We start from the raw sequence: 21,015 nt of genomic DNA, 5'->3' as shown, positions 1-21,015 counted from the left end.
CACTATAATTGAATATAATCACTCTATAATTATTTAATCACTCTAAAGGTGCATACTTACTAACTAGAAAGTAAATTTATCTTAAAACAGACAGAACTTTCGAGAATAGTTCCAATTAAAATTTAAAATAAACTCACCTTTTTCCTGAACTGCCGGATATTTGCTTTCAATGTTGTTTTTTGATATACCGAACGCATCTTAAAATCTTGCTCCGACATTACGAACAGTCGAAGTGTTAGAGGATCTCATGAATGCACAGAAAAACATCAATTTAGTGTTCGTTTTTGTTAACGAGGTGTAACGTTTAATTAGAGGAGTGTGCTACCGACAATTGACAGAAAGTGCCGGACTGTCGAAGGTCTTCGGCGAAAACAATTAGCACACTTAAATAGAGAGAGAGGGACAAATTATATAGTGTCGTTAGCACATTTATGAGCAGGGCTACGATGTTGAAGAAAAAATGCATTTTTCGCATATTAGGTTGTTTTTTTCATTATATACTGAATAAAAAAGTTTAGTCAGAACAACGAGAATATGGTAAAATTTACAGTATTCCTGGCTCTACGGGAGCAACCAAAAAGTTGGTAATTTTTACCGAAGCGTTTTGATTATGATTTTGGTGAAGAAAAAATCACCAAATGAGGTAAAATGTGATAATTATATCATGATACCTTGGAGCATGGTATAAAAACTATTTATTCGGTTCAATTGACTTTTATTTTTGTATTTTTTACTAAATGTGTGGTAATAATAAGAACTATAATTTTGAAAACCACGATTTCCGGCTAACCGTTACCGTATGAATGGAAAAATAAATGGTTTAAATATCGTATATTTTGATTTTATTTACCAAAATTTTCTTTCACTTTTTTTTCCATCAGTAATATTATTGCCAAACATTACACTAATTTCACCTAAATTATTTGCTGCGTGCAGGGATACGTCTAGATTTTTTATTCCTTTAATAATTTTTTGTGAATTTCGAATGAAAATTTTCGATTTAAGCGCAAATTTGTTAGTGAAAGAAAAAAGCATTTGAAGAATATTAAAAAACATTACAATGCAATTTTGATGTTTTTGGACATCGTGATTTAAAGTTGATAAATTTGTTTCGATTTTTATCAGGTATTTATTTACATTTTACTTATATCATAAATTAAGTATTTATTTTAATTACTTAATTTTTTATTAGTTATATAAATACAAGTCATGATTCATAATTTATATTTTATTAAAAAAAAAACTAATATAAACCATGTTTTCAAGAAAAAAAATTTCATTATTTTTAAGATAATTTTTTATAGATTTTCTCGCATCTTTTACGAATTTCAAGGTTACAACATCTCAGCCGAGTTTAGATTCAAAAACGAAGTTAACGGTTTTTAAAAACATTCTAATGATGACGTATTTTATTATTCAGGCAGTCAGGAGGCAATAAAAATTCCATGTAGTTAAAAATATTAAAACACTTTGAACAGATTTGTATATCGTACAAATCTGTTGATACCATAATACGATGCTAAGTTGAATAATATGCAAACAAGTTTAAATGCACCTTAACATCGTTTAGCTGGAACATAACACATTACAGTTGCTAACAAATGACACAATATATATATATATATATATATATATATATATATATATATATATATATATATATATATATATATATATATATATATATATATATATATATATATATATATATATATATATATATATATATATATATATATTTCACGTCTTCAGTATTTTCGTTGCATGCTATTTCATTATTTTTCTTGCTTTTGTCAGCCGCGCTAAATTTATATTCCTAAAGGTCCTGACAAACCCTTTACAACATATTTAATTTTCTGAGAATCTTTGTGCTGCGCAGAAAAAAGAAGATTTAACAAATAAAAAAAAATTCTACCTTATATTTAAGTTTAAATTATAACTTACAAACGTGGCTAATGAATGCGAAGCTTTATTGCAAGGAATTTGTCTGCAGACTACATTAACAAGGGTTATTAATGGTGGTAGCACGAGTCGGTTTGATATCAAAGTCACGAGTTCATCTGTGACGTCATCTAATGTACAAATAACTACTGTCTTTTTTTATTAGGCGACAACATTAAGGCAATGTCATTACAAAAATTACTTTGCTAAATGAGTTAAATAGTTGGGGACATTAGAAAAATTAAAAATGTATTCAATGCAAATCGTTATCATACGCATATGTAAGGAATTATTCATAGTTAAGAAGACATCGACGAATCATTTCTGTAGCTTTAAATCACTATATTAATGTCTACGTAATTGTTAAAATAAGTTTTGAGCTCTGTACAAGCGAAATGTGTAAGCATATGAGTTTTTTAGATTCAAAACCAGTTCAATTTATTTTCAGAAGCTCTGTCTCAAATTAATATTTCACTATAAAATAATAGGGAGAATTCGCAAATTTATATTAGCTTACGTACGTAAGATTGAGGCAACTACGCATGCTCGTGTTTATTTTAGATGCTACGTATCTTTGCGTTCTGTTGGCATTATTTACCCTACAAGCTACAAGCGCGCTGTTTACAGCTGTTAAATGTCGTTTTCTGTTTAAGCCTACCTTCAAACTAAAAACATGGACATGGAATGCGAATATGAAGAAATATATTGATGAAATTTAGAAATGAATCATGTGATCTTGCAACCATTGGTTCATTCAATAGCAAGATAATTTTATTAGTTATTGTTTAACATTATGGTTTCCCAATTGCACTAGTTAAATAAGAAACTAGATATATTTTCGCTATTTCAAAATTAAAAATTATATTTATTTTAACTGTACGATTTAGTTAAAAAAAAGTTAAATAATCAATAGAAATTCAATAATATTTTTTTAAATATTAATAATAATAATAAGCTGCATTCTTTATCGCTGAATTCATCAAAATCTATAATCGACTAAATTTTTCTGCTCATAGACCCGCAGTTTTACGTAGACCAAAGCATCTTGAATCGTAAGCCATAGCTTTAAAGAAGTAGTCTACATCCATGTTTATTTTGACAGTGTCTTACGACACGCTAAAACGTGTTTAAATTGTTTTTAAGGAATTTTTCCACACTGACTATCCAAGGGAAATAAATAAAACGCAAGATATGAAAGCAACTTATTTTCTCTTCTTCATTTCTTCAATAAAGGTTTATATTTTCAACAATAATAAACAAAACAAGGAAAACCATAAGCGAAAAACGGATTTTAAATAAAAGAATAAGAAATGAAGAAAAATGTGAAATTTATTAAAAATTAAAAAAAAATTACAAATTAAGAAAATTAATAACGAAAATATATAATCTCGTTCAGCTATAATCACCTCACACTTATTTGGTAAACAGTAATGATATTCACGAAAACAAAGCTTTCTAATATTGTGTTTATATAGCCAAAGCAAAATATAAAAATACAATAGTATAAGGAGCTCCAAAAAAAGTTAAGACAGAGGTGTTATTTTTATTTGCTCTTTTATTTAAAATCTTCTTTTTTTCTTTTCTTGTTTTCTTTGTGTTTTTATTATCCTTATATATAAGGATAAAGGCACCAAGAAAAGAAGAAAAAAAAAGAAGGATTTGAAATGAAGGAAGAAATGAAAAAAAGAAAAGTTAAAAAATCATTCGGTTTTATTATAGATAATTATAACTAACGATTACAATAATATTGTGATCATTATCGGTAACATAATATGACAAAAATAAAATATCTCAAATACTAAACATTACGAAAATTATTGAATACGATATTATTTTGAGTGTTACGAATTTTTATTTGAGGAACAAGACTATTGACAAGATATAGGAATAATTTAATTTATTTAAAGTGGAAAAACATCGGGATTAGTTGTTAAATATCGATATTTTTTATAATATATCACGGTGTTAAAATTCGGCATTTATCGGTTATGTATGAGGGTTCATGGTAGCGACAACTCGGAAAAGCAGTCGACAACGTATAGTTCCATAGCAGGTAAATACTATAAAAACATAGTATAGTTTGTCTACGGTGGAACTCCCCCCCCCCCCCCTTCACAAAGTCTGAAGCCGTCTACTGCTATGGAAACAAGAATAGCGCATTTCAGGGAGGGTAGCTTCTCTTCCCTCTAAGGCTAACACAATAGCCGGAAGAAGAAGAAAAAAATTTCGCCGACCCCACACCCCTACTTGAAATAGTTATACCTCGTTACCATAGTCACCGCCACTGGTCCAGACGAGTGTCCAGGGGAGTTCTTACTTTAGACAAGCTATACATTTTAAGAATATACTTTGGTAAACAGTAATGAACTTTTTCTCATCTTTTAATTGGTAAATTAAATAGGTATTTTATTTTTTACTGCTAAAGGCTTTTGTTGCTAAAGGCTTGCTATCAGTGCGTTAAAGTTACGTTCTTCGAGCGACTTTCGTGACTTTCCTCTTCAGCTGCATACAAATGTGGGTTAGTTCCACTTAAAAAAATCCTTTTAAAGCTTTATCCAGAAGGTATGTAGGTTGGTACTTTATTTATGTTGTACTAGAGCTGCACAATGCGCTATTAGCGACGATCAGGAAAACATCCCTGAAGATGATCTGAAGATATGCCATCACAATAGGGATCCTTTGCAGAGGGGATGGCTCCTCTGCTTTGGTAGCCCGACGACCTGCGCGTGAAGACGAGCACTTTACGGTAGAACAGTTTAACGAGGACCGATACCGCGCACCCTCGGTCCCCACGCACGCTGATCAAAGTGGCCACTCACCCTCTAACTGACTGCAGCTAGTGATGCTTGACTTCTATCAGAAACCGCGTCTTTACGATCAGTCCACAGCGGAACTTATCCAGAAGGTCTTTTGATCTTTGAGTTTGGCTCAAAATAAAGGCTTGACCACTAGTTGCAGCCAGACATGAATTGGATCTTATTTTTATTAACAAGGGTGGAGAGGAAGTCCAAAATATACAAAAATAAGCTTACGTTCCATTCAACAGCCCCATACATAAAATGTATGAGAGACAATAAAATATCTATACTTTCGAAAATTGCATTTATCTCAACATAGAAAATTCAATTTCTACACTTACCAAAGTCTTTAAGCATTTTTTTTTTAGTCATGAAAACTATTTTCTCAGAGATTTAAAAGTCTATCACGTAACAGTGTGACAGAGAAAGTCTTTTTTAAACCTTGCCGACATCGTAATGAGTTTGTAATTCGATAAGAAATCGTATTATAAATCTCAAAACATTATGATATTGACTCTGTGGTTTTCAGTACAATGTTTCCACCACTTAAGCATCGTTCAGAATTAAAAATTAAGCAGAGACGACGGTTTATGACTAACTGAAATGGTTTTATATTTGTATTCACTCTTCTTTTATACTGATCGTATGAGACAAAAATGTTAAAGGCGGCTTAAAAACAATTTAAATGCTTCTTTTCTTCTTTTTTTTTTTTAATGAAGGGAAAATTGGTTTCACTTAAACGTTATTGACATGCTCACATATTAATATAAAAGCTGAATACTTAAAAATTAAAAAAAAATATGCGTTTATATTTTTATAAGACATTTGTAAAAATGTGGTTTTGAATTTCGCTCTAATTACATTCCAAATTTTTGTGAAAATTAAATTTCTCCAGAATTTTCTATCCAAAGCCAATTTCTTCTTTCCAATTAAAAACAGAAACATTCTCTACAACAATGAAACAGAAACAGGGTAAAATTTGCTTTATTTAATCGTTATGGACACACTTACGCATTCATATAAAAGCTGAATATTTAAAATAAAATAAGAATATGCGTTTATATTTTCACAAGACATTTGTAAAAATGTGGTTTTGAATTTCGCTCTAATTACATTCCAAATTTTTGTGAAAATTAAATTTCTCCAGAATTTTCTATCCAAAGCCAATTTCTTCTTTCCAGTTAAAAACAGAAACATTGTCTACAACAATGAAACAGAAACAGGGTAAAATTTGCTTTATTTAATCGTTATGGACACACTTACGCATTCATATAAAAGCTGAATATTTAAAATAAAATAAGAATATGCGTTTATATTTTCACAAGACATTTGTAAAAATGTGGTTTGAATTTTGCTCCAATTACATTCCAAATTTTTTCTAAAATTAAATTTCTCCCGAATTTTCTATCCAAAATCAACTTCTTTCCATTTAGAAATATTTAAAATATTTAAAATAAATCTAAATCTAATCTAAATATTTAAAATAAATGAGAATATGCTTGTATATTTTCGTAAGATATTTCTTAAAATGTGCTTTTAAATTTTGTGCTAATTACATTCTGAATTTTTTGCGAAAATTAAATTTCTCCCGAATTGATAATCCGTAACCAGTTTCTTTCCAATTAAAAACAGAAACATTGACTAAAGAAAGATTTTTTTCTTCTTTTCTGCTTTGGCTAACTAAAACTAATTTCTGTCCAGTTAAAAAAAATATTAAACAAAAAACAATATAGAATGAAAAATATAGAATAAAAAATATAGGATAAAAAATATAGGATAAAAAATATATATTAAAAATAAAGAATATAAAAACAAAGGGATTTAAGGGCAGAAAGTTTTTTAGTTTAACTACTCAAAACTAATTTCGTTTCAATTTTAAAAAAAATAAAAGAGAGAGAGATGCTCTTAACCGCTTCCCTGATTATCCCGAGTTAACTCGGGTATGTATACATTGCAAATATTTCTTATCACGAGTAAACTCGGGCAAAGCAGAATTCAACAATACGTTTTGTCTTATCACGTTTTTATTCGGTCGAAAGCAAAACAAAAAACAATAATGATAATCTGCTGTGATTGGAAGTTTGCCAATATTTGTTCGGGAGTTTTGCTATTTGTGGGACTACAGACGTGTTTTGTACAATTGTATAGACGATGGTTGATGAATTTACAGAGAAAAAAGAGTAAAAAAATGGCGTTCGCGCGCGAAAGTGAAAATAATGCAGATGATTTTTCAGATGATGAAGATGTGAACACATATAAAGACTAATATTTAACTTTTTTCATTTGGCCGAGATGATTTGGGAGAGTAAACTGATGGTAAATTAAATATTTTTTACGCTCAAAAGAATTCAAATTTCAACTTAGATCTCGTGTATTATGTTTTGTTTTAGTTCCTTGAGTTTATTAATAAAATAAAAAAATATGTTGAATTTCTGCACTTTTTTTCTCCTTCAAAATAATTGGTAAGTGAATCGGTTAAAAAGAGATGATTAAAGAAGAATTGTGAAGATTTATTGGTGCTTTTTCATAAAGTAAAAAGGAAGCGATCCTTACATTTAAAAGAGAAGTACTTATAATTGAAGAATAATTTTTTTTTAAAAAAGAACTTTTTAAATTCAATAATAGTTATAGTGAATCGATGCCAATAATAAAGTGAAACTTCAACAAGTATATTATTTCTTCATTTCAATAAATCTTATACTATAATACGAGGAATGGTTGCCAAGTCGAAAATCGCCCCAGAATTAATAAACTCCGGTAAACTTGGGGGTCTGGGGTTTTTGGCCACGAGGAATCGATTGGCGCCGGTTTTGAAGCGCTACGGTCGAGCAGTTCGGAGTTACAGATAGGATATTTTCAAACTTTATTAGTTCGCCATAATGGCTATAGATACTTTTCTCCACTCTTATAAATGTATGCTAATGCGAACCTTACAATTGAAATATTAATTTTCGACAACTTAAACCAATAATATACGAAGGAATTAATAATTTAATTGTAAGGTTCGCATTAGTTTACATTTATCAAAGTGGAGAAAAGTTTAACTTTTGTGTTAAAATCACCGTCAACAAAGTCCGACATTTCAACATTCATCAGATTTCAAGCTACATTTTCAACATGCAGAACGCACCTCTACATGAAATTCTTCAAGGAGCCGGAATTTTGGAACAACAAGCGATCAACTCAATTCTACCCTCAAATGGACAACTAGAAGATACCGTCATTGTCAGAATGCTTCTCCATTACGCCGAACAAGCTTACCCGACCGTCAAAGTTGCCGTACTTCACTCTGAATTTGTCGCACGCTTCTACGTTACAACAGCGGATGGCGCTTATGAAGGAATGGCTCTTCTCAACGATATCAGCGACCAGAACAAGGCTTCCAACTATCCATACGGCGTTCAACAAGGATTCGACGTGCTACTCATTCCCATTCACAAGAGAGCTCAAATGGATAGAGGCCAGCACTGCAGGAAGCACTGCAGGAAGCAAGCTATGGAGAACTTCAACTATTAGTCTGCGATCCAGTCGACAACCCGCTGCCCATCGATGCTGTTTTGAGAAAAATACTGCGACACGTTTTGAATACCGTTGTTACGAATGAAAAGCTGAAAGGATGCATCGTGAAATCTCGCAACGCTTACAACCACCAAGATGACGCGTCTTCCTGCGGAGTTTACATCGTCTTTTACGCTCGACAATACCTCTCTCATCGACGCCTTTTCCTGGACAAGAATTTTTAAGAAGCGGATGAACGGAAGCAAATTTACGAATTCGTTGTGAACAGTGTCTTTAATTGTATAATTTTTTGTTATCAATTACATTTTATTTCCTATGACTTTTCAAACTTTACCTTTGTATAGACCCTTTCCAAACTTTGTTTAGATAGTTTACAATGGTGCACTTTAACCGGTTATCTTTTCACCAATGGTTTCACAAATTTTCTTATGGCATGTATTGTTTTGATAAATCACAATTGAAAATTTAAATCTTCGAGTTAGCTTCGATACCTGTTTTCTCCGAGCGGAGCTCGGTCACCCGCTGGTGTATAATAATGCAAAATTTACTGACTCGTGATGGAAGACCGATAATTGAACTGATCATGTTTCACAGAGTAAGAATTATTACTGCGATTGAATATAATTTGAATTAAAGCATTTTTGCAACTTTCACTTTTATGACGTTTACATTTATTATAAAATCATTTGAATCTATATGAATGTTTTCATTCTATATAATAATAATAATATTTTTAACATGAAATAGCTCATTTTCCGATTATTTAGCGTTTTATGTTTTTATTTTCGCTTAAAATTTAAATCGCTTGAAACGCTTGTAGATAAAATGATGTTTACGCACTCTACTATTTGTTTACTATACAACTGTACCAGCGCGTTATCGTGTAGGGTAACTCGAAATAAAGAAAAATATAGACATTCAATTGATCATGTTTCATTAGCATATTAACCATTACTGTGATATTGTATATCGATTACTGAAAGCACGCGCAATTTAAGCTTCCTAAACTTCTTTTTTTAATCGTTGCTTTTAATACTATGTTTATGTATTTATTTCAATGCGAAAGTGAAATAATTTGGATGTGAGGATAATTTGGATCGTGAAATTGAAATAAATCGAATAATTAATTTGGAATATAATTTTTATTCTTAGTGTAATACTTTTGTTTACTATACAATTAAATTCATACGATATGACATAGAGTAACTCGAAATTGTAAAGAAAAACTCAGACATGTTATAGATCATGTTTCATTAGAATAGTTATATTACTGTTATATTATATATCGATTACTAAAAGCGATTTAAGCTTCCTAAACTTCGATTTTTAATCGTTTGCTTTTGATACATTATGTATTTATTTTAATGCTAAATTAATTTGGAATATAATTTTTAATCTTAGTGTAATATTTGTTTACTATACAAATACATTCATACGTAATCGCATAGAGTAACTCGAAATTGTAAAGAAAAACATAGACTGAATTGATAACGTTTCACAAAAACTTGAACCAATGCTATGGTATAATATCGTTCGCTTAAGTCAATTTTCAGCTTCCTAAGCTTGCACTTTTCAATTGTATGCTTTATCGTTTGCATTTATGATATTTATTTCTCTCAGACGATTTGGAAAACTATTCTTGTAAATAAAATGATGCTTACGCGTACTGAAATATTTAATTGCTATACAACTGTAATCATACATATCGTGTAAAGAACTCCGAACTAGTTAAGAAAAATATCGACAAGTCATTGAATAGGTCATATTTCATAGCTCCAGGGTTGAGGGCGCCTTTTTAATATTCTTACTTAGATTACGAAGTCGTAACACGAACTTGTCTTATCAGTCGAAAGAGTCATTCCAAACTTAAAGCAAAGGAAATTAGAAATTTTTTTTTATTTCTTTTATCTCAACCTATCCACAGTGCCTTTTTCCAAGTCCCTGCTTCCTGTCGCTCTTACCAAAAGGTATAAAAAAAAAATTGTCCCACCCATACACGTCTTGATTTTTGATTGGTTGTTATGCTTTATCGGATTGGCCGCTGGGCAATTCAGATAAGTAGATGTTATTTTTCAGAAATTTTTGTTTTGATTATTTTACTTTTTATTATTATTTTTTTTTTAACTTACCTCTTCACCGGTTATGATGGTTTGTTTGAGAATGTCACGCAAATCGTGTCCGCAGGATTTGCGTTTGCACCATTGAGTTTAGCTGCGGTTCCAGTGAAATTAATAGCAGGGAATAATGAAAAATGGCTCTTGCCGCGGAATTTTTACTTATGTTAAAACAATAAACATGCGAGGATTTTCTCCATAAAACGGATCATAAAAGAAAAACAATAATTATGTTTTATGTCCCCGAGCGTTTTATGAACTAGTAGAGATTGGTTGCTGGCAAATATTCGAATGTTTTACCTCAATCGTTATCGGTTTTTAGTATATTTCGAATGCCCATTTGTTCGAAAAGGCGGTGTATTTATCTGTGGGTTGGAAGAATGGAAGTTTTATTCGGGTCTGGAATGTTAAGAGCAAAAACATTCGTGTAAATCGTAAATGAAGTTTCGGCCTTGAAGCGAAATTAGAGTCAACGACACTTTTTTTTAGTTGAAATATGATTTATGGACAAATAAAAAAAAATTTATACTAATGCCACGAGTTCTATATCCGTAGAAGTCTGTCAGTTAAAGGCTTGCAAAAATATAGTTGAAATAAATAGGCATTTTTTATTCGTTGGTTTACATTTTAAAAAAGTCAATAATAATGATATTAAAAAAAATGTTCTCAAAAATCGAATAAGGTGCGAAAAAATTCCCTTATGATTATGCTGAAAAATATAAAAGGAAATCCTACCAGGATTGAAAAAATTCCTTTATGATCATAATGAGAAATATAAGAGGAAATCGTATCAGGTTCGAAAAAAGTTCCTTATAATTATGCTGAAAAATATAGGAGGATATCGTATCAGGTTCGAAAAAAGTCCCTTATAATTACGCTGAAAAATATAAGAGGAAATCGTATCAGGTTCGAAAAAAATCCCTTATAATTATGCTGAAAAATATAGGAGTAAATTGGATCAAGTTCGAAAAAAGTCCCTTATAATTATGCCGAAAAATGTAAGAGGAAATCGTATCAAGTTCGAAAAAAGTCCCTTATAATTATGCTGAAAAATATAGGAGTAAATTGGATCAAGTTCGAAAAAAGTCCCTTATAATTATGCTGAAAAATATAAGAGGAAATCGTATCAGGTTCGAAAAAAGTCCCTTATAATTATGTTGAAAAATATAAGAGGAAATTGGATCAGGTTCGAAAAAAGTCCCTTATAATTATGCTGAAAAATATAAGAGGAAATCGTATCAGGTTCGAAAAAAGTCCCTTATAATTATGTTGAAAAATATAAGAGGAAATTGGATCAGGTTCGAAAAAAGTCCCTTATAATTATGCTGAAAAATATAAGAGGAAATCGTATCAGGTTCGAAAAAAGTCCCTTATAATTATGTTGAAAAATATAAGAGGAAATTGGATCAGGTTCGAAAAAAGTCCCTTATAATTATGCTGAAAAATATAAGAGGAAATCGTATCAGGTTCGAAAAAAGTCCCTTATAATTATGTTGAAAAATATAAGAGGAAATTGGATCAGGTTCGAAAAAAGTCCCTTATAATTATGCTGAAAAATATAAGAGGAAATCGTATCAGGTTCGAAAAAAGTCCCTTATAATTATGTTGAAAAATATAAGAGGAAATTGGATCAGGTTCGAAAAAAGTCCCTTATAATTATGCTGAAAAATATAAGAGGAAATCGTATCAGGTTCGAAAAAAGTCCCTTATAATTATGTTGAAAAATATAAGAGGAAATTGGATCAGGTTCGAAAAAAGTCCCTTATAATTATGCTGAAAAAAATAAGAGGAAATCGTATCAGAAACGAAAAAATTATTATGAAATGATAATGAGCATGATGAAAAATATAAGAAGATATGTTTTTGAGTTTAAAAATGATTTATCTACAAGAAACTTGTACTAAAAGATGCTGTAGAATTGTTCCTCTATGTAAATAGTTAAGAATATAAAAGGGATGTAAAAAATTCGCAAGCGCCTCCTCTGTTATGGAGGGACAACTTTCTATTTATTTATTTTGCTTGACTGTTTATTAATCATTTATTTTTACATTACGTTTTGCTGTGCAAAAACTATGAGATTTAAAACAAGAAGGTGTGCAAAAAAATATAGAGAGAGTACGACAAACAAAATAGTTTAAAATTCGATCATTAGTTCGAGAATCATCATCTGTTAAACTTTGAAAAATTATTATGCTGTCTGATGCTGTATGAAATGCAACTACAAAGTTGAAATTTGATGAGCTGAAAGGTCCACTTTCAGTAACAAACCTTATGCGTTTTTATTTATTTTTTTATTTACCCATTGGAAAATTTTTTTTTTTTTTTTTTTTTTAGGTTTGATAGCGTGCGCACCTTATTTGGACGTCATTACGTTTTTAAACTGTGTTCACGAGTAATAGTTAACAGTGCGCATGCGACGTCATTGCATGCGTTGCTATGGCGACCGCTGCTGTTTGATAATTTCTACAGCTACGATTATTAAATATCAATTCACTAGCACATAAAACACGCTAACTCGATTCAATCCTAGAGTACCTTTTGATAGATGAAGGTTGGCATCGTCGAAAACTCCTCTCCCCCTTATTGGTGACCCGGACGTGGTATGAACTCGCCTACATCGAAAGTAACTCCCACTTCGATGAATAAACCGCACTGAACTGTTGATTTGCTATTTGTGACGGCGTCATCCTCCTCATCGCACTGTTGCTTCCCAGTTTCATTTACTCACAACGGGATCCTGCACACACTAGACTGCTAATAGCAACACAAGAGAGACCACACACACAACCGTGAACTTAATACAAGTCTCACGACAAACACTCAAATTCCGGTGAACTTTACACAGCTCTCCCGGTCTTTCGCAAATACTGCAGCTAGTGGTATCTGTTCATCGAATTCTATCCCAGATAAAATTCTGGTGGGGGGTGTATCATGGCGTAACTACCAGTACGATTATTAAACATCAATTCACTGGTATATAAGACATGCTAACTTGATTTTAACTGGAGGTACCTTTTGATAGGTGAAGGTTGACTTTCTCGATAACTCCTCTCCCCACGCTACTTTCCAACTAAGAAATTGCCATTGAAAATTCCAAAAAATTTTCTGAAAATGCTAAATTCTCAGAAAAATTTGAGATAAATATATTTTGCTTTCAAAGAAATTATTATAAATTGTATTAGAAAGAAGACAGTATAATTTTTTTCACAAATTCGTTAGATATATGTAAGAATAAGAGAATGTCGAAAAATTAATTCAATCAAGGAAAAAAAAAATTCGCAACTGTGAGTTTCAAACAGAGCTCGGATCTATCAATCAGTGTTTAAGAAAAATAAATTTTTACTTTGCCGATAGATTAGACTTTTCGCTAAATATGAACACTATTATTTTTTCAGTTTAAAAATGATGCTTAAATAATTTAAGAAGTTGTAATGGTTTAAAATAAAGTTCAAAAATTGCACACGGCTATCTCATGTTTTTATCTGAGATCATTGTGATTTGTTCATTACATTTTCTCCCCCCCCCCTTTTGCTTTACCCATAATTCACTTAATCATTTTTACTTAGTTAATTTCCATTTCAATCCCTTTAGTTTATCTCTCCATGCAAGCTGTAAGCTAATTATCTCATCTTGAAATCTTTCGGTTTTATACTTTAAAGGCTTCCAGAATTTTCGAGATGGAAATATCCGTTAAAAAATTATTCCAATATTTTCCATCTGAAACTTTCTTAAGAGGAACTTTTTTATCTGGAACTTAATAAAAGGTTGATTTAAGATAAAGAGAGATATATTTATGAAAATAAATTACGAATTAGATGTACTATTTAACTTAATTATTGATGAAGCTATAACGGAAACTGTATGATGTTAATTGATGGTGCTATTTTCTCTTAAAGGAGGCTTGCGAAATTTTTAAAGGTTGCCTCTCCCAGTCAGTATGATTTTTTTATGCTCATGTGCTACAAAATAAATAAATAAATAAAAATAAAATAAAAATTTAAAAAAAAAAAAAAAAAGGTTGTGATTGCTTTATTACGATTACTGGTTACCCATTGGTCAAATACTTCTTCTTTCTGGATTGACTCCGTTAAACGCCACAACATTTCAAATCATGGGTTGCAAAAACTGTCTCCATTGATGTTTGTCGTCTGATTGATTTTCATATCCTGCCTATTGTACGTTTTTCAAAACGTCACAAAATACTTTTCCTTCTTCACCATTCATATTTATATTGAAATCACCATCAAGCCAGTAATTATGCCTTGATAATAAAAATAATATAAAAATACTTTAAAATATTATTATGTAAATACATTAAAAATGCCTGCTAGTGGAAAGAAAAAGAGCAGCGGTCGCCATAGCAACGCATGCAATGACGACGCATGCGCACTGTTTACCATTACTCTTGAACACAGTAGAAAAGTGTGTGGACGCCATCAAATCCTAACCATGACCCATTTTGCCAATGGGTGAAATGAAGAAGATTGAAATCAAAACTCTTAAAGTAATTATGTGATTAATCTCTACATTTTTCAACATTCTAAGATTCAAGCATCTCTACAATCACTTTATTTACATTTTCGTTTTGGTTCACGATTTAAATTATTAAAGATATTAACAATAATTTTTGATATAAATATCATTATTAATTATTTTGTTGTTGTTAACTTGGGACAAAAACTAATTTTCTGTGCCTCCTCTAATTATTAATTATTAATAGTGTAAGTTTGTTAATAAGATTTTATAACAGCGCGAAATGGTATCTCGCTATTAAAACGGCTTTAATTCCCCCCCCCCCCCATTTATATTTCCCGAAACGTATTTCCATCAAGTATTTGTCAACAGAGGAAAATGATTTCTTCCATTATCTATTTATCGTTATTTATTTTCCCCTTAAAAAATCTCATCTTGACACCATTAGAATCTTTTTGTCGAGCTGGCGATAGCTTCTGTTTTATCTGCACAACGAGTCTGCAATTTGGTATTATAAGTTCGGTGAACTCAAACAAAAACAGAACAAAACAAAAAAAGACTTCCTTTTTAACCAAGTTTAAATTTTTAAAAAGTTCCATGAGACAATAAATAAAATCGCTGACTTCCTATGAAAATCAATACATTTGTATGAATATGATATCGTCTGCTTTTATAATTCTTGATTAAGATTGGTATCAAGTGTGCGGGTAAATAAATTTATTTCCTCGAATAAATCAAAAGGATATAATAATATCAAATAAAACAGATAAAACAGAGTTTAATCTTGCGATAGAGTGAAATACAGATACGTGTTAGAGTAATTTTTAATAGGTTTAAAAATTACTTAACTCAAATGTAACAATTGTAGTGTTAGAAATTATATAACTAGCTTAGTTAAAATTTTTAAAAAGTTCCATGAGACAATAAATAAAATCGCCGACTTCCTGTGAAAAATCAATAAATTAGTATGGATATGATATCGTCTGCTTTTATAATTAATTCTTGATTAAGATTTGTATCAAGTGTGCGGGTAAATAAAATTATTACCTAGAATAAATCAAAAGAATATAATAATATCAAATAAAACAGATAAAACAGAGTTTAATCTTGCGATAGTGTAATTTTTAATAGGTTTAAAAACGAAAACGGAACAATTGTAACGTTAGAAATTATATAACTAGATGAACCACATCATTTAAACTAGTTATTAACATACTAAATATGGTACATACATTAATACATTTACTGAGCTTGATATTGCGATACAGTGGCTAAACTTAAACAATTGTAATTAAAATAAAAAATATCTGATATATGTTTCTGTTTTTAAAAAAATATCAGATTTTTTTTAAAAATTTTTTTCGATGACTATAGGTATTAATTACCTTCAAAATTTGATTTTACAAACTGTTAAGATCGGACTGTTAAATGGCGAGATAATGTAGAGTGCGATGTCAGAGCATTTTCTTATGATATCATTATGATTTTTTGACTGTTATGCATTGAGAATGAACAAAATGAGATTTTTCAAGAATAAAATCGATCTTAAAAGTAAAAATTTAGCTATGTCTTTAGGGTTCTCTGGGTTCTAAGGTCCTCAATGTCCTTAAGTTTAAGTTTACTAACAGCTACGTACAGTGGACAAATGAGTCCTTCAATAGCTTTTCATTGAATAATTGGATTTGCATGTATTATTATCTAATAATTCAAAGGCCGGGATTTAAATATGTGAATTAATTAGGGGAGGTGATATTTTGCATTATGAAATCAGATACGAAACCGTTCTTTCTCAAACTTTTTTTTTTTGAACGGATACTTGACTCTTAATATATGGGAATAGCAGCAATCTGAAAAATAGGGTATCAAAAGTTTAAGAAGGATTGAAATTTGGGTTCGTCAATTCACTTTTTGTTTACTTGCCATCTCAAATAAGTTATATTTATAAATTTCCTATTTCTAGAGATTTATTTGACCTATTCTTTTCAAGCCTTGGATTTCAACCCTTTGACGCAGAATTTTTATTAATCATATTTGTAATACTTTTTTCATTATCGTGTAATGATTTTGGTTCAAAATAAATGAAAAGTATTATATTTAGCTTATAAATTAATGTTAATTATTAATTACAGAAGGAAACATTGGTGTCTTTTTCTGCATTAAAGGTAAAATATTCCTAACATGGTTCAATTCGAAACAATTTTTTTTCCAAATTTATATTTAGTTATATTTAGATCTAAGTAAAAGCAGTTGTTCATCGCTGAAATTTCTTTAATTTACAAAATCAATTATTGAATATGTATATTAATTATTGAATATGCATAACAATTATTGAATATGAATATCAATTTTTGAATATGTATATCAATTACTGAATGTGTATATCAGTTATTGAATATGTATATCTTATCTATCAATTTTTGAATATGTGTGGGGAAAAAAATTTTTCAAGCTACTTTTTTCTGTTTTTATATTTTAGTAAAAATATAATTCCGGTAGTCTAAGAGATTTCATCTTGACACTGTTTTATATATTTATATATTAGACAGTTTTTGATAATTAAAAAATACCAAAATACATTTCTCTCGTAATTAGAGAATCAGAAAAAAATATTTTAATTGGACACCGGTATCCTATCTGAGTCAAAGGGTTAACATATAAATTATTTTGTTTAAATTGGTGAAAAAATTGGGTCGAACTTCGGATAAACAAGTTTAATAATTGTATGCAAATGATATTTTAATTCCTGGAATATGGCACAATTCGCAATACATTAAAGTGACCAAATTTTCTACTACATTCCCGTCTTAAATATTTGTATTATATTTACTAAATAGAAGCTACCGAGCCGTGGTGGCGTAGGGGATAAAGCGTTTGCGTGTCATTAAGGTGAACCGGGTTCGAATCCCAACGCTGGCAGGTCGATTCGAATTCCGCATCCGGCTTGCACCAACCCCAGTGCTGACATATCCTCAGTGGTAAACGGATCATGGGTTAAAGTCTCCTTGCCATCAGGCTAACCGTGGATGGTTTTCGGGGTTTTTGCCTCCATGTAACGCAAATGCGGGTTAGTTCCATCAAAAAGTCGTCCCCGAAGGCAATTTCCTCCCAGTACTTGATCTAGGAGTTCCCTTATCTTCTGGATTGGGTTCAAAACTACAAGGGCCTCGGAGTTGAACATTCGTAGTCGTAAACCCAAAAATTGGGTCGGCTGTTCGACGACGGTTATAAAGTCCCGCAGTGGACTGATCGTTAAGACACGGTTCCCAGCAGATCACCGAAGTCAAGCATCTCTGGCTACGGTCAGTGTGCAGGTAGGTGACCACTTGGATCAGTCTGCGTAGGGACCGAGGGTGTGCGGTATTGGTCCTCGTTAAACTGTGCTACCGTAAAGGGTTCGACTTCGCGCGCAGGTCGTCGGGCTACCGAAGCGGGGGTGCCATCCCCTCCGCAGAGGATCAAAATTGTGATGGCAAGTCTTCGGATCATCCTCCGGGATGTTTCCCAGACCGTCGCCAATAGCTCTAGTGCGACGTAAATTAACAACAACAACGACGGTTATAAAAAAAATACTGAAAAATAAATAAAAAAATGCGAAACTTTCCAATACTTTGTGGGTCGAAATTCCATTTTTAAAAAAATACGAAAAAAAGTACATTTTTGCGGAGGATTTCATAACTCATATAATCAGCAGCATAAATCAGCTGAAAAAAAATTTCTTTTTTCAAAATTTTCATCTAATCAGCAATAATTAGTTAGTATATTTAAGATTATTCCCTTAAAACCATCAGTATTAAGCCTAAGTTCTTGAAATTTCATTAAAAATCCGATAACTAAATCAAAAGTTAAAAAGAAGTTTTTATATATACTCCAGTAATGAGTTGTGGTAATACGTATTACACATATTGCGGGAGTTGGTAATAGGAACTGCGGTAATAGGTAAAGAATTTTATTTTTCTTTCTGTAGATTTACTATTCTTTATGTAAATAATCTTTCTTTTAGCTGCAAATATTTTGTAAGATTTTTCATCTCAAAACTTTTGACACAATTTAAAAGATCATGTTTGCAGCTTTCCATGCAAAATTCGGATTGGCCATAAATGAGGAGGGGGGAGTAAATAGCTTCTTTCCAGCTACATTGACAACAACTTTGCAAACATTCGATAGGGTTGCGATAAACATATACAAATGCTTTTAAAATTATAGGGGTATTTACTTTCCATGCTCATTCTGGTCGATGCAAATTTAGAGTGATCCTTAGCAAATTTTGCCTGATGCATATTTAGCATGGTCATTAGCAGTTTTTGCCCGATACAAATTTAACATGGTCCTTAGCAATTTTTGCCCGAAGCAAATTTAGCGTGTCCCTTAGTAATTTTTGCCTGATGCAAATGTAACACATTCCTTAGCAATTTTTGCCCGATGCAAATTTTCCATGGTCCTTAGCAATTTCTTTTATGCAAATTTAGCATAGTTCTTAGCAATTTTTGCCCAATGCAAATTTAGCAAGATTATTAGCAAATTTTGCCCGATGCAAATTTAAATGGTCCTTAGCAATTTTTGCCTGATGCAAATTTAACATGGTCCATAGCAATTTTTGCCCGATGCAAATTTAACATGGTCCTTAGCAATTTTTGCCCGAAGCGAATTTAGCGTGTCCCTTAGTAATTTTTGCCTGATGCAAATGTAACACATTCCTTAGCAATTTTTGCCCGATGCAAATTTTCCATGGTCCTTAGCAATTTCTTTTATGCAAAATTAGCATAGTCCTTAGCAATTTTTGCCCAATGCAAATTTAGCAAGATTATTAGCAATTTTTGCCCAATGCAAATTTAGCAAGATTATTAGCAATTTTTGCCCGATGCAAATTTAAATGGTCCTTAGCAATTTTTGCCCGATGCAAATTTAAATGGTCCTTAGCAATTTTTGCCCGAAGCGAATTTAAATGGTCCATAGCAATTTTTGCCCGATGCAAATTTTGCATGGTTCTTTTAGAAATGGTGGCAAAGATCCACCATTTCTAAAGGCTTCAAGCATTATCTTTCATACTGTGCAAACAGTTTTGCCACATAAAACTTACTTAGACATTTTCTGCTAAAAGAAATATAGTTTACATGGAGTTAGTATAGAAGCGTTTAATTATTTTTTCCAACCCTTGTAAGTACCTAATATGGGTAAAGTGTTGAAAGTTTTTTTTACCCCCCCCCCCCCCCAAATCGGAAAAGTACCATTTTTTTCCATCTTTTCTGATTTGTCGCGCACTCTGTTTGGCTCCAAAAATAAGCTGGAACTGAGCAAGTTTTTTTTAAATAAGATAGTTTTTTTTTTCTCCATACAACTCAGATTTCTTCCACTACTCGAATTAAGTGTCCATAGAATAATATATTTTTATGTACAATTTCACTGTCTAGATGTCCGAAAGAGATCAAAGATTTACCAGACCGGTGACAGTTACGACCCAAGAAAAACAAACATCCCGAGTGCCTCGTAAATAAAAGTCGACATAAATCTGAAAGACAAAAGCATTTTTAATACTCACTGTTAACCGCAAGATCGAGAAAATCCCGGCCATCGACAACGACCGCCTGCTACTTTCGAATCAACAGCGCTATCAACTTGATATTGGACTACTCCTATAATATAATGTTCCTTTAAGAGATCAATAGAATAAATCTGAAATTAAAAGCCCTAAAGACCACTCCCGGCGACTTGTTCGATTTTTAAGAGACGTCGTAATTTAGATAGCGGACACTTCTATTTTCTGGAGACGTTTCAAGATGTCTGCTTTCGAGTTGTTAAAACGCTTATCGGCGAAATCGGATCTTAATGTTCAGTGGCCACAGCTATTAAATTTTGAAATATACTTCTTTTATTTTTGGCGCTGATAAAGATTCATTTATGACTTTATTTATCTGGGATTTCTGCGGAGCCGTGAAGGCAGGTGGTTTGTTTTGTAACTCTGTCGAATATCTTGTTGGAAAGAAGCTCTGAAAATCCTGCAAAAGTTTGGATTTTAACAGTAGGGCTCTTAAGTTTCAAGATAACAGAATGTGGTTTTACTATAAAATTCTTTATCACGTCCATTCGTTTTGGAGGTCTTTAGTACCGTCTGACGTCGGATTTCCTATAAAATTTTCTGAACGTCTAATGAGGGAAGACATCACCGCCTTTAC

At 31.4% G+C, this 21,015-nt stretch overlaps 1 protein-coding gene across 2 annotated transcripts in view; it reads right to left on the bottom strand.

The window, feature by feature from the left end:
* Positions 1–20,654, bottom strand: part of LOC107437851 (uncharacterized) — a 168,665-nt gene extending 148,011 nt beyond the window's left edge. Inside the window, exon 1 of one of the 2 annotated variants that reach the window (XM_071183007.2) lies at positions 20,382–20,654. In XM_071183007.2, coding sequence (XP_071039108.1) covers positions 20,382–20,414 — 33 coding nt within the window. In that variant the 5' untranslated portion in view covers positions 20,415–20,654. Of the gene's footprint in view, positions 1–137; positions 256–20,381 lie in introns of those variants that run through there. The other variant, XM_021146648.4, reaches the window with a different exon arrangement.
* Between the last annotated feature and the right edge of the window lie 361 nt (positions 20,655–21,015).

Source organism: Parasteatoda tepidariorum, chromosome 7, assembly GCF_982258835.1.
Source record: "Parasteatoda tepidariorum strain Cologne lab strain chromosome 7, Ptep-v5.0, whole genome shotgun sequence".
NCBI lineage: Eukaryota > Metazoa > Arthropoda > Arachnida > Araneae > Theridiidae > Parasteatoda > Parasteatoda tepidariorum.
This window is presented reverse-complemented; position numbering and strand designations above follow the sequence as displayed.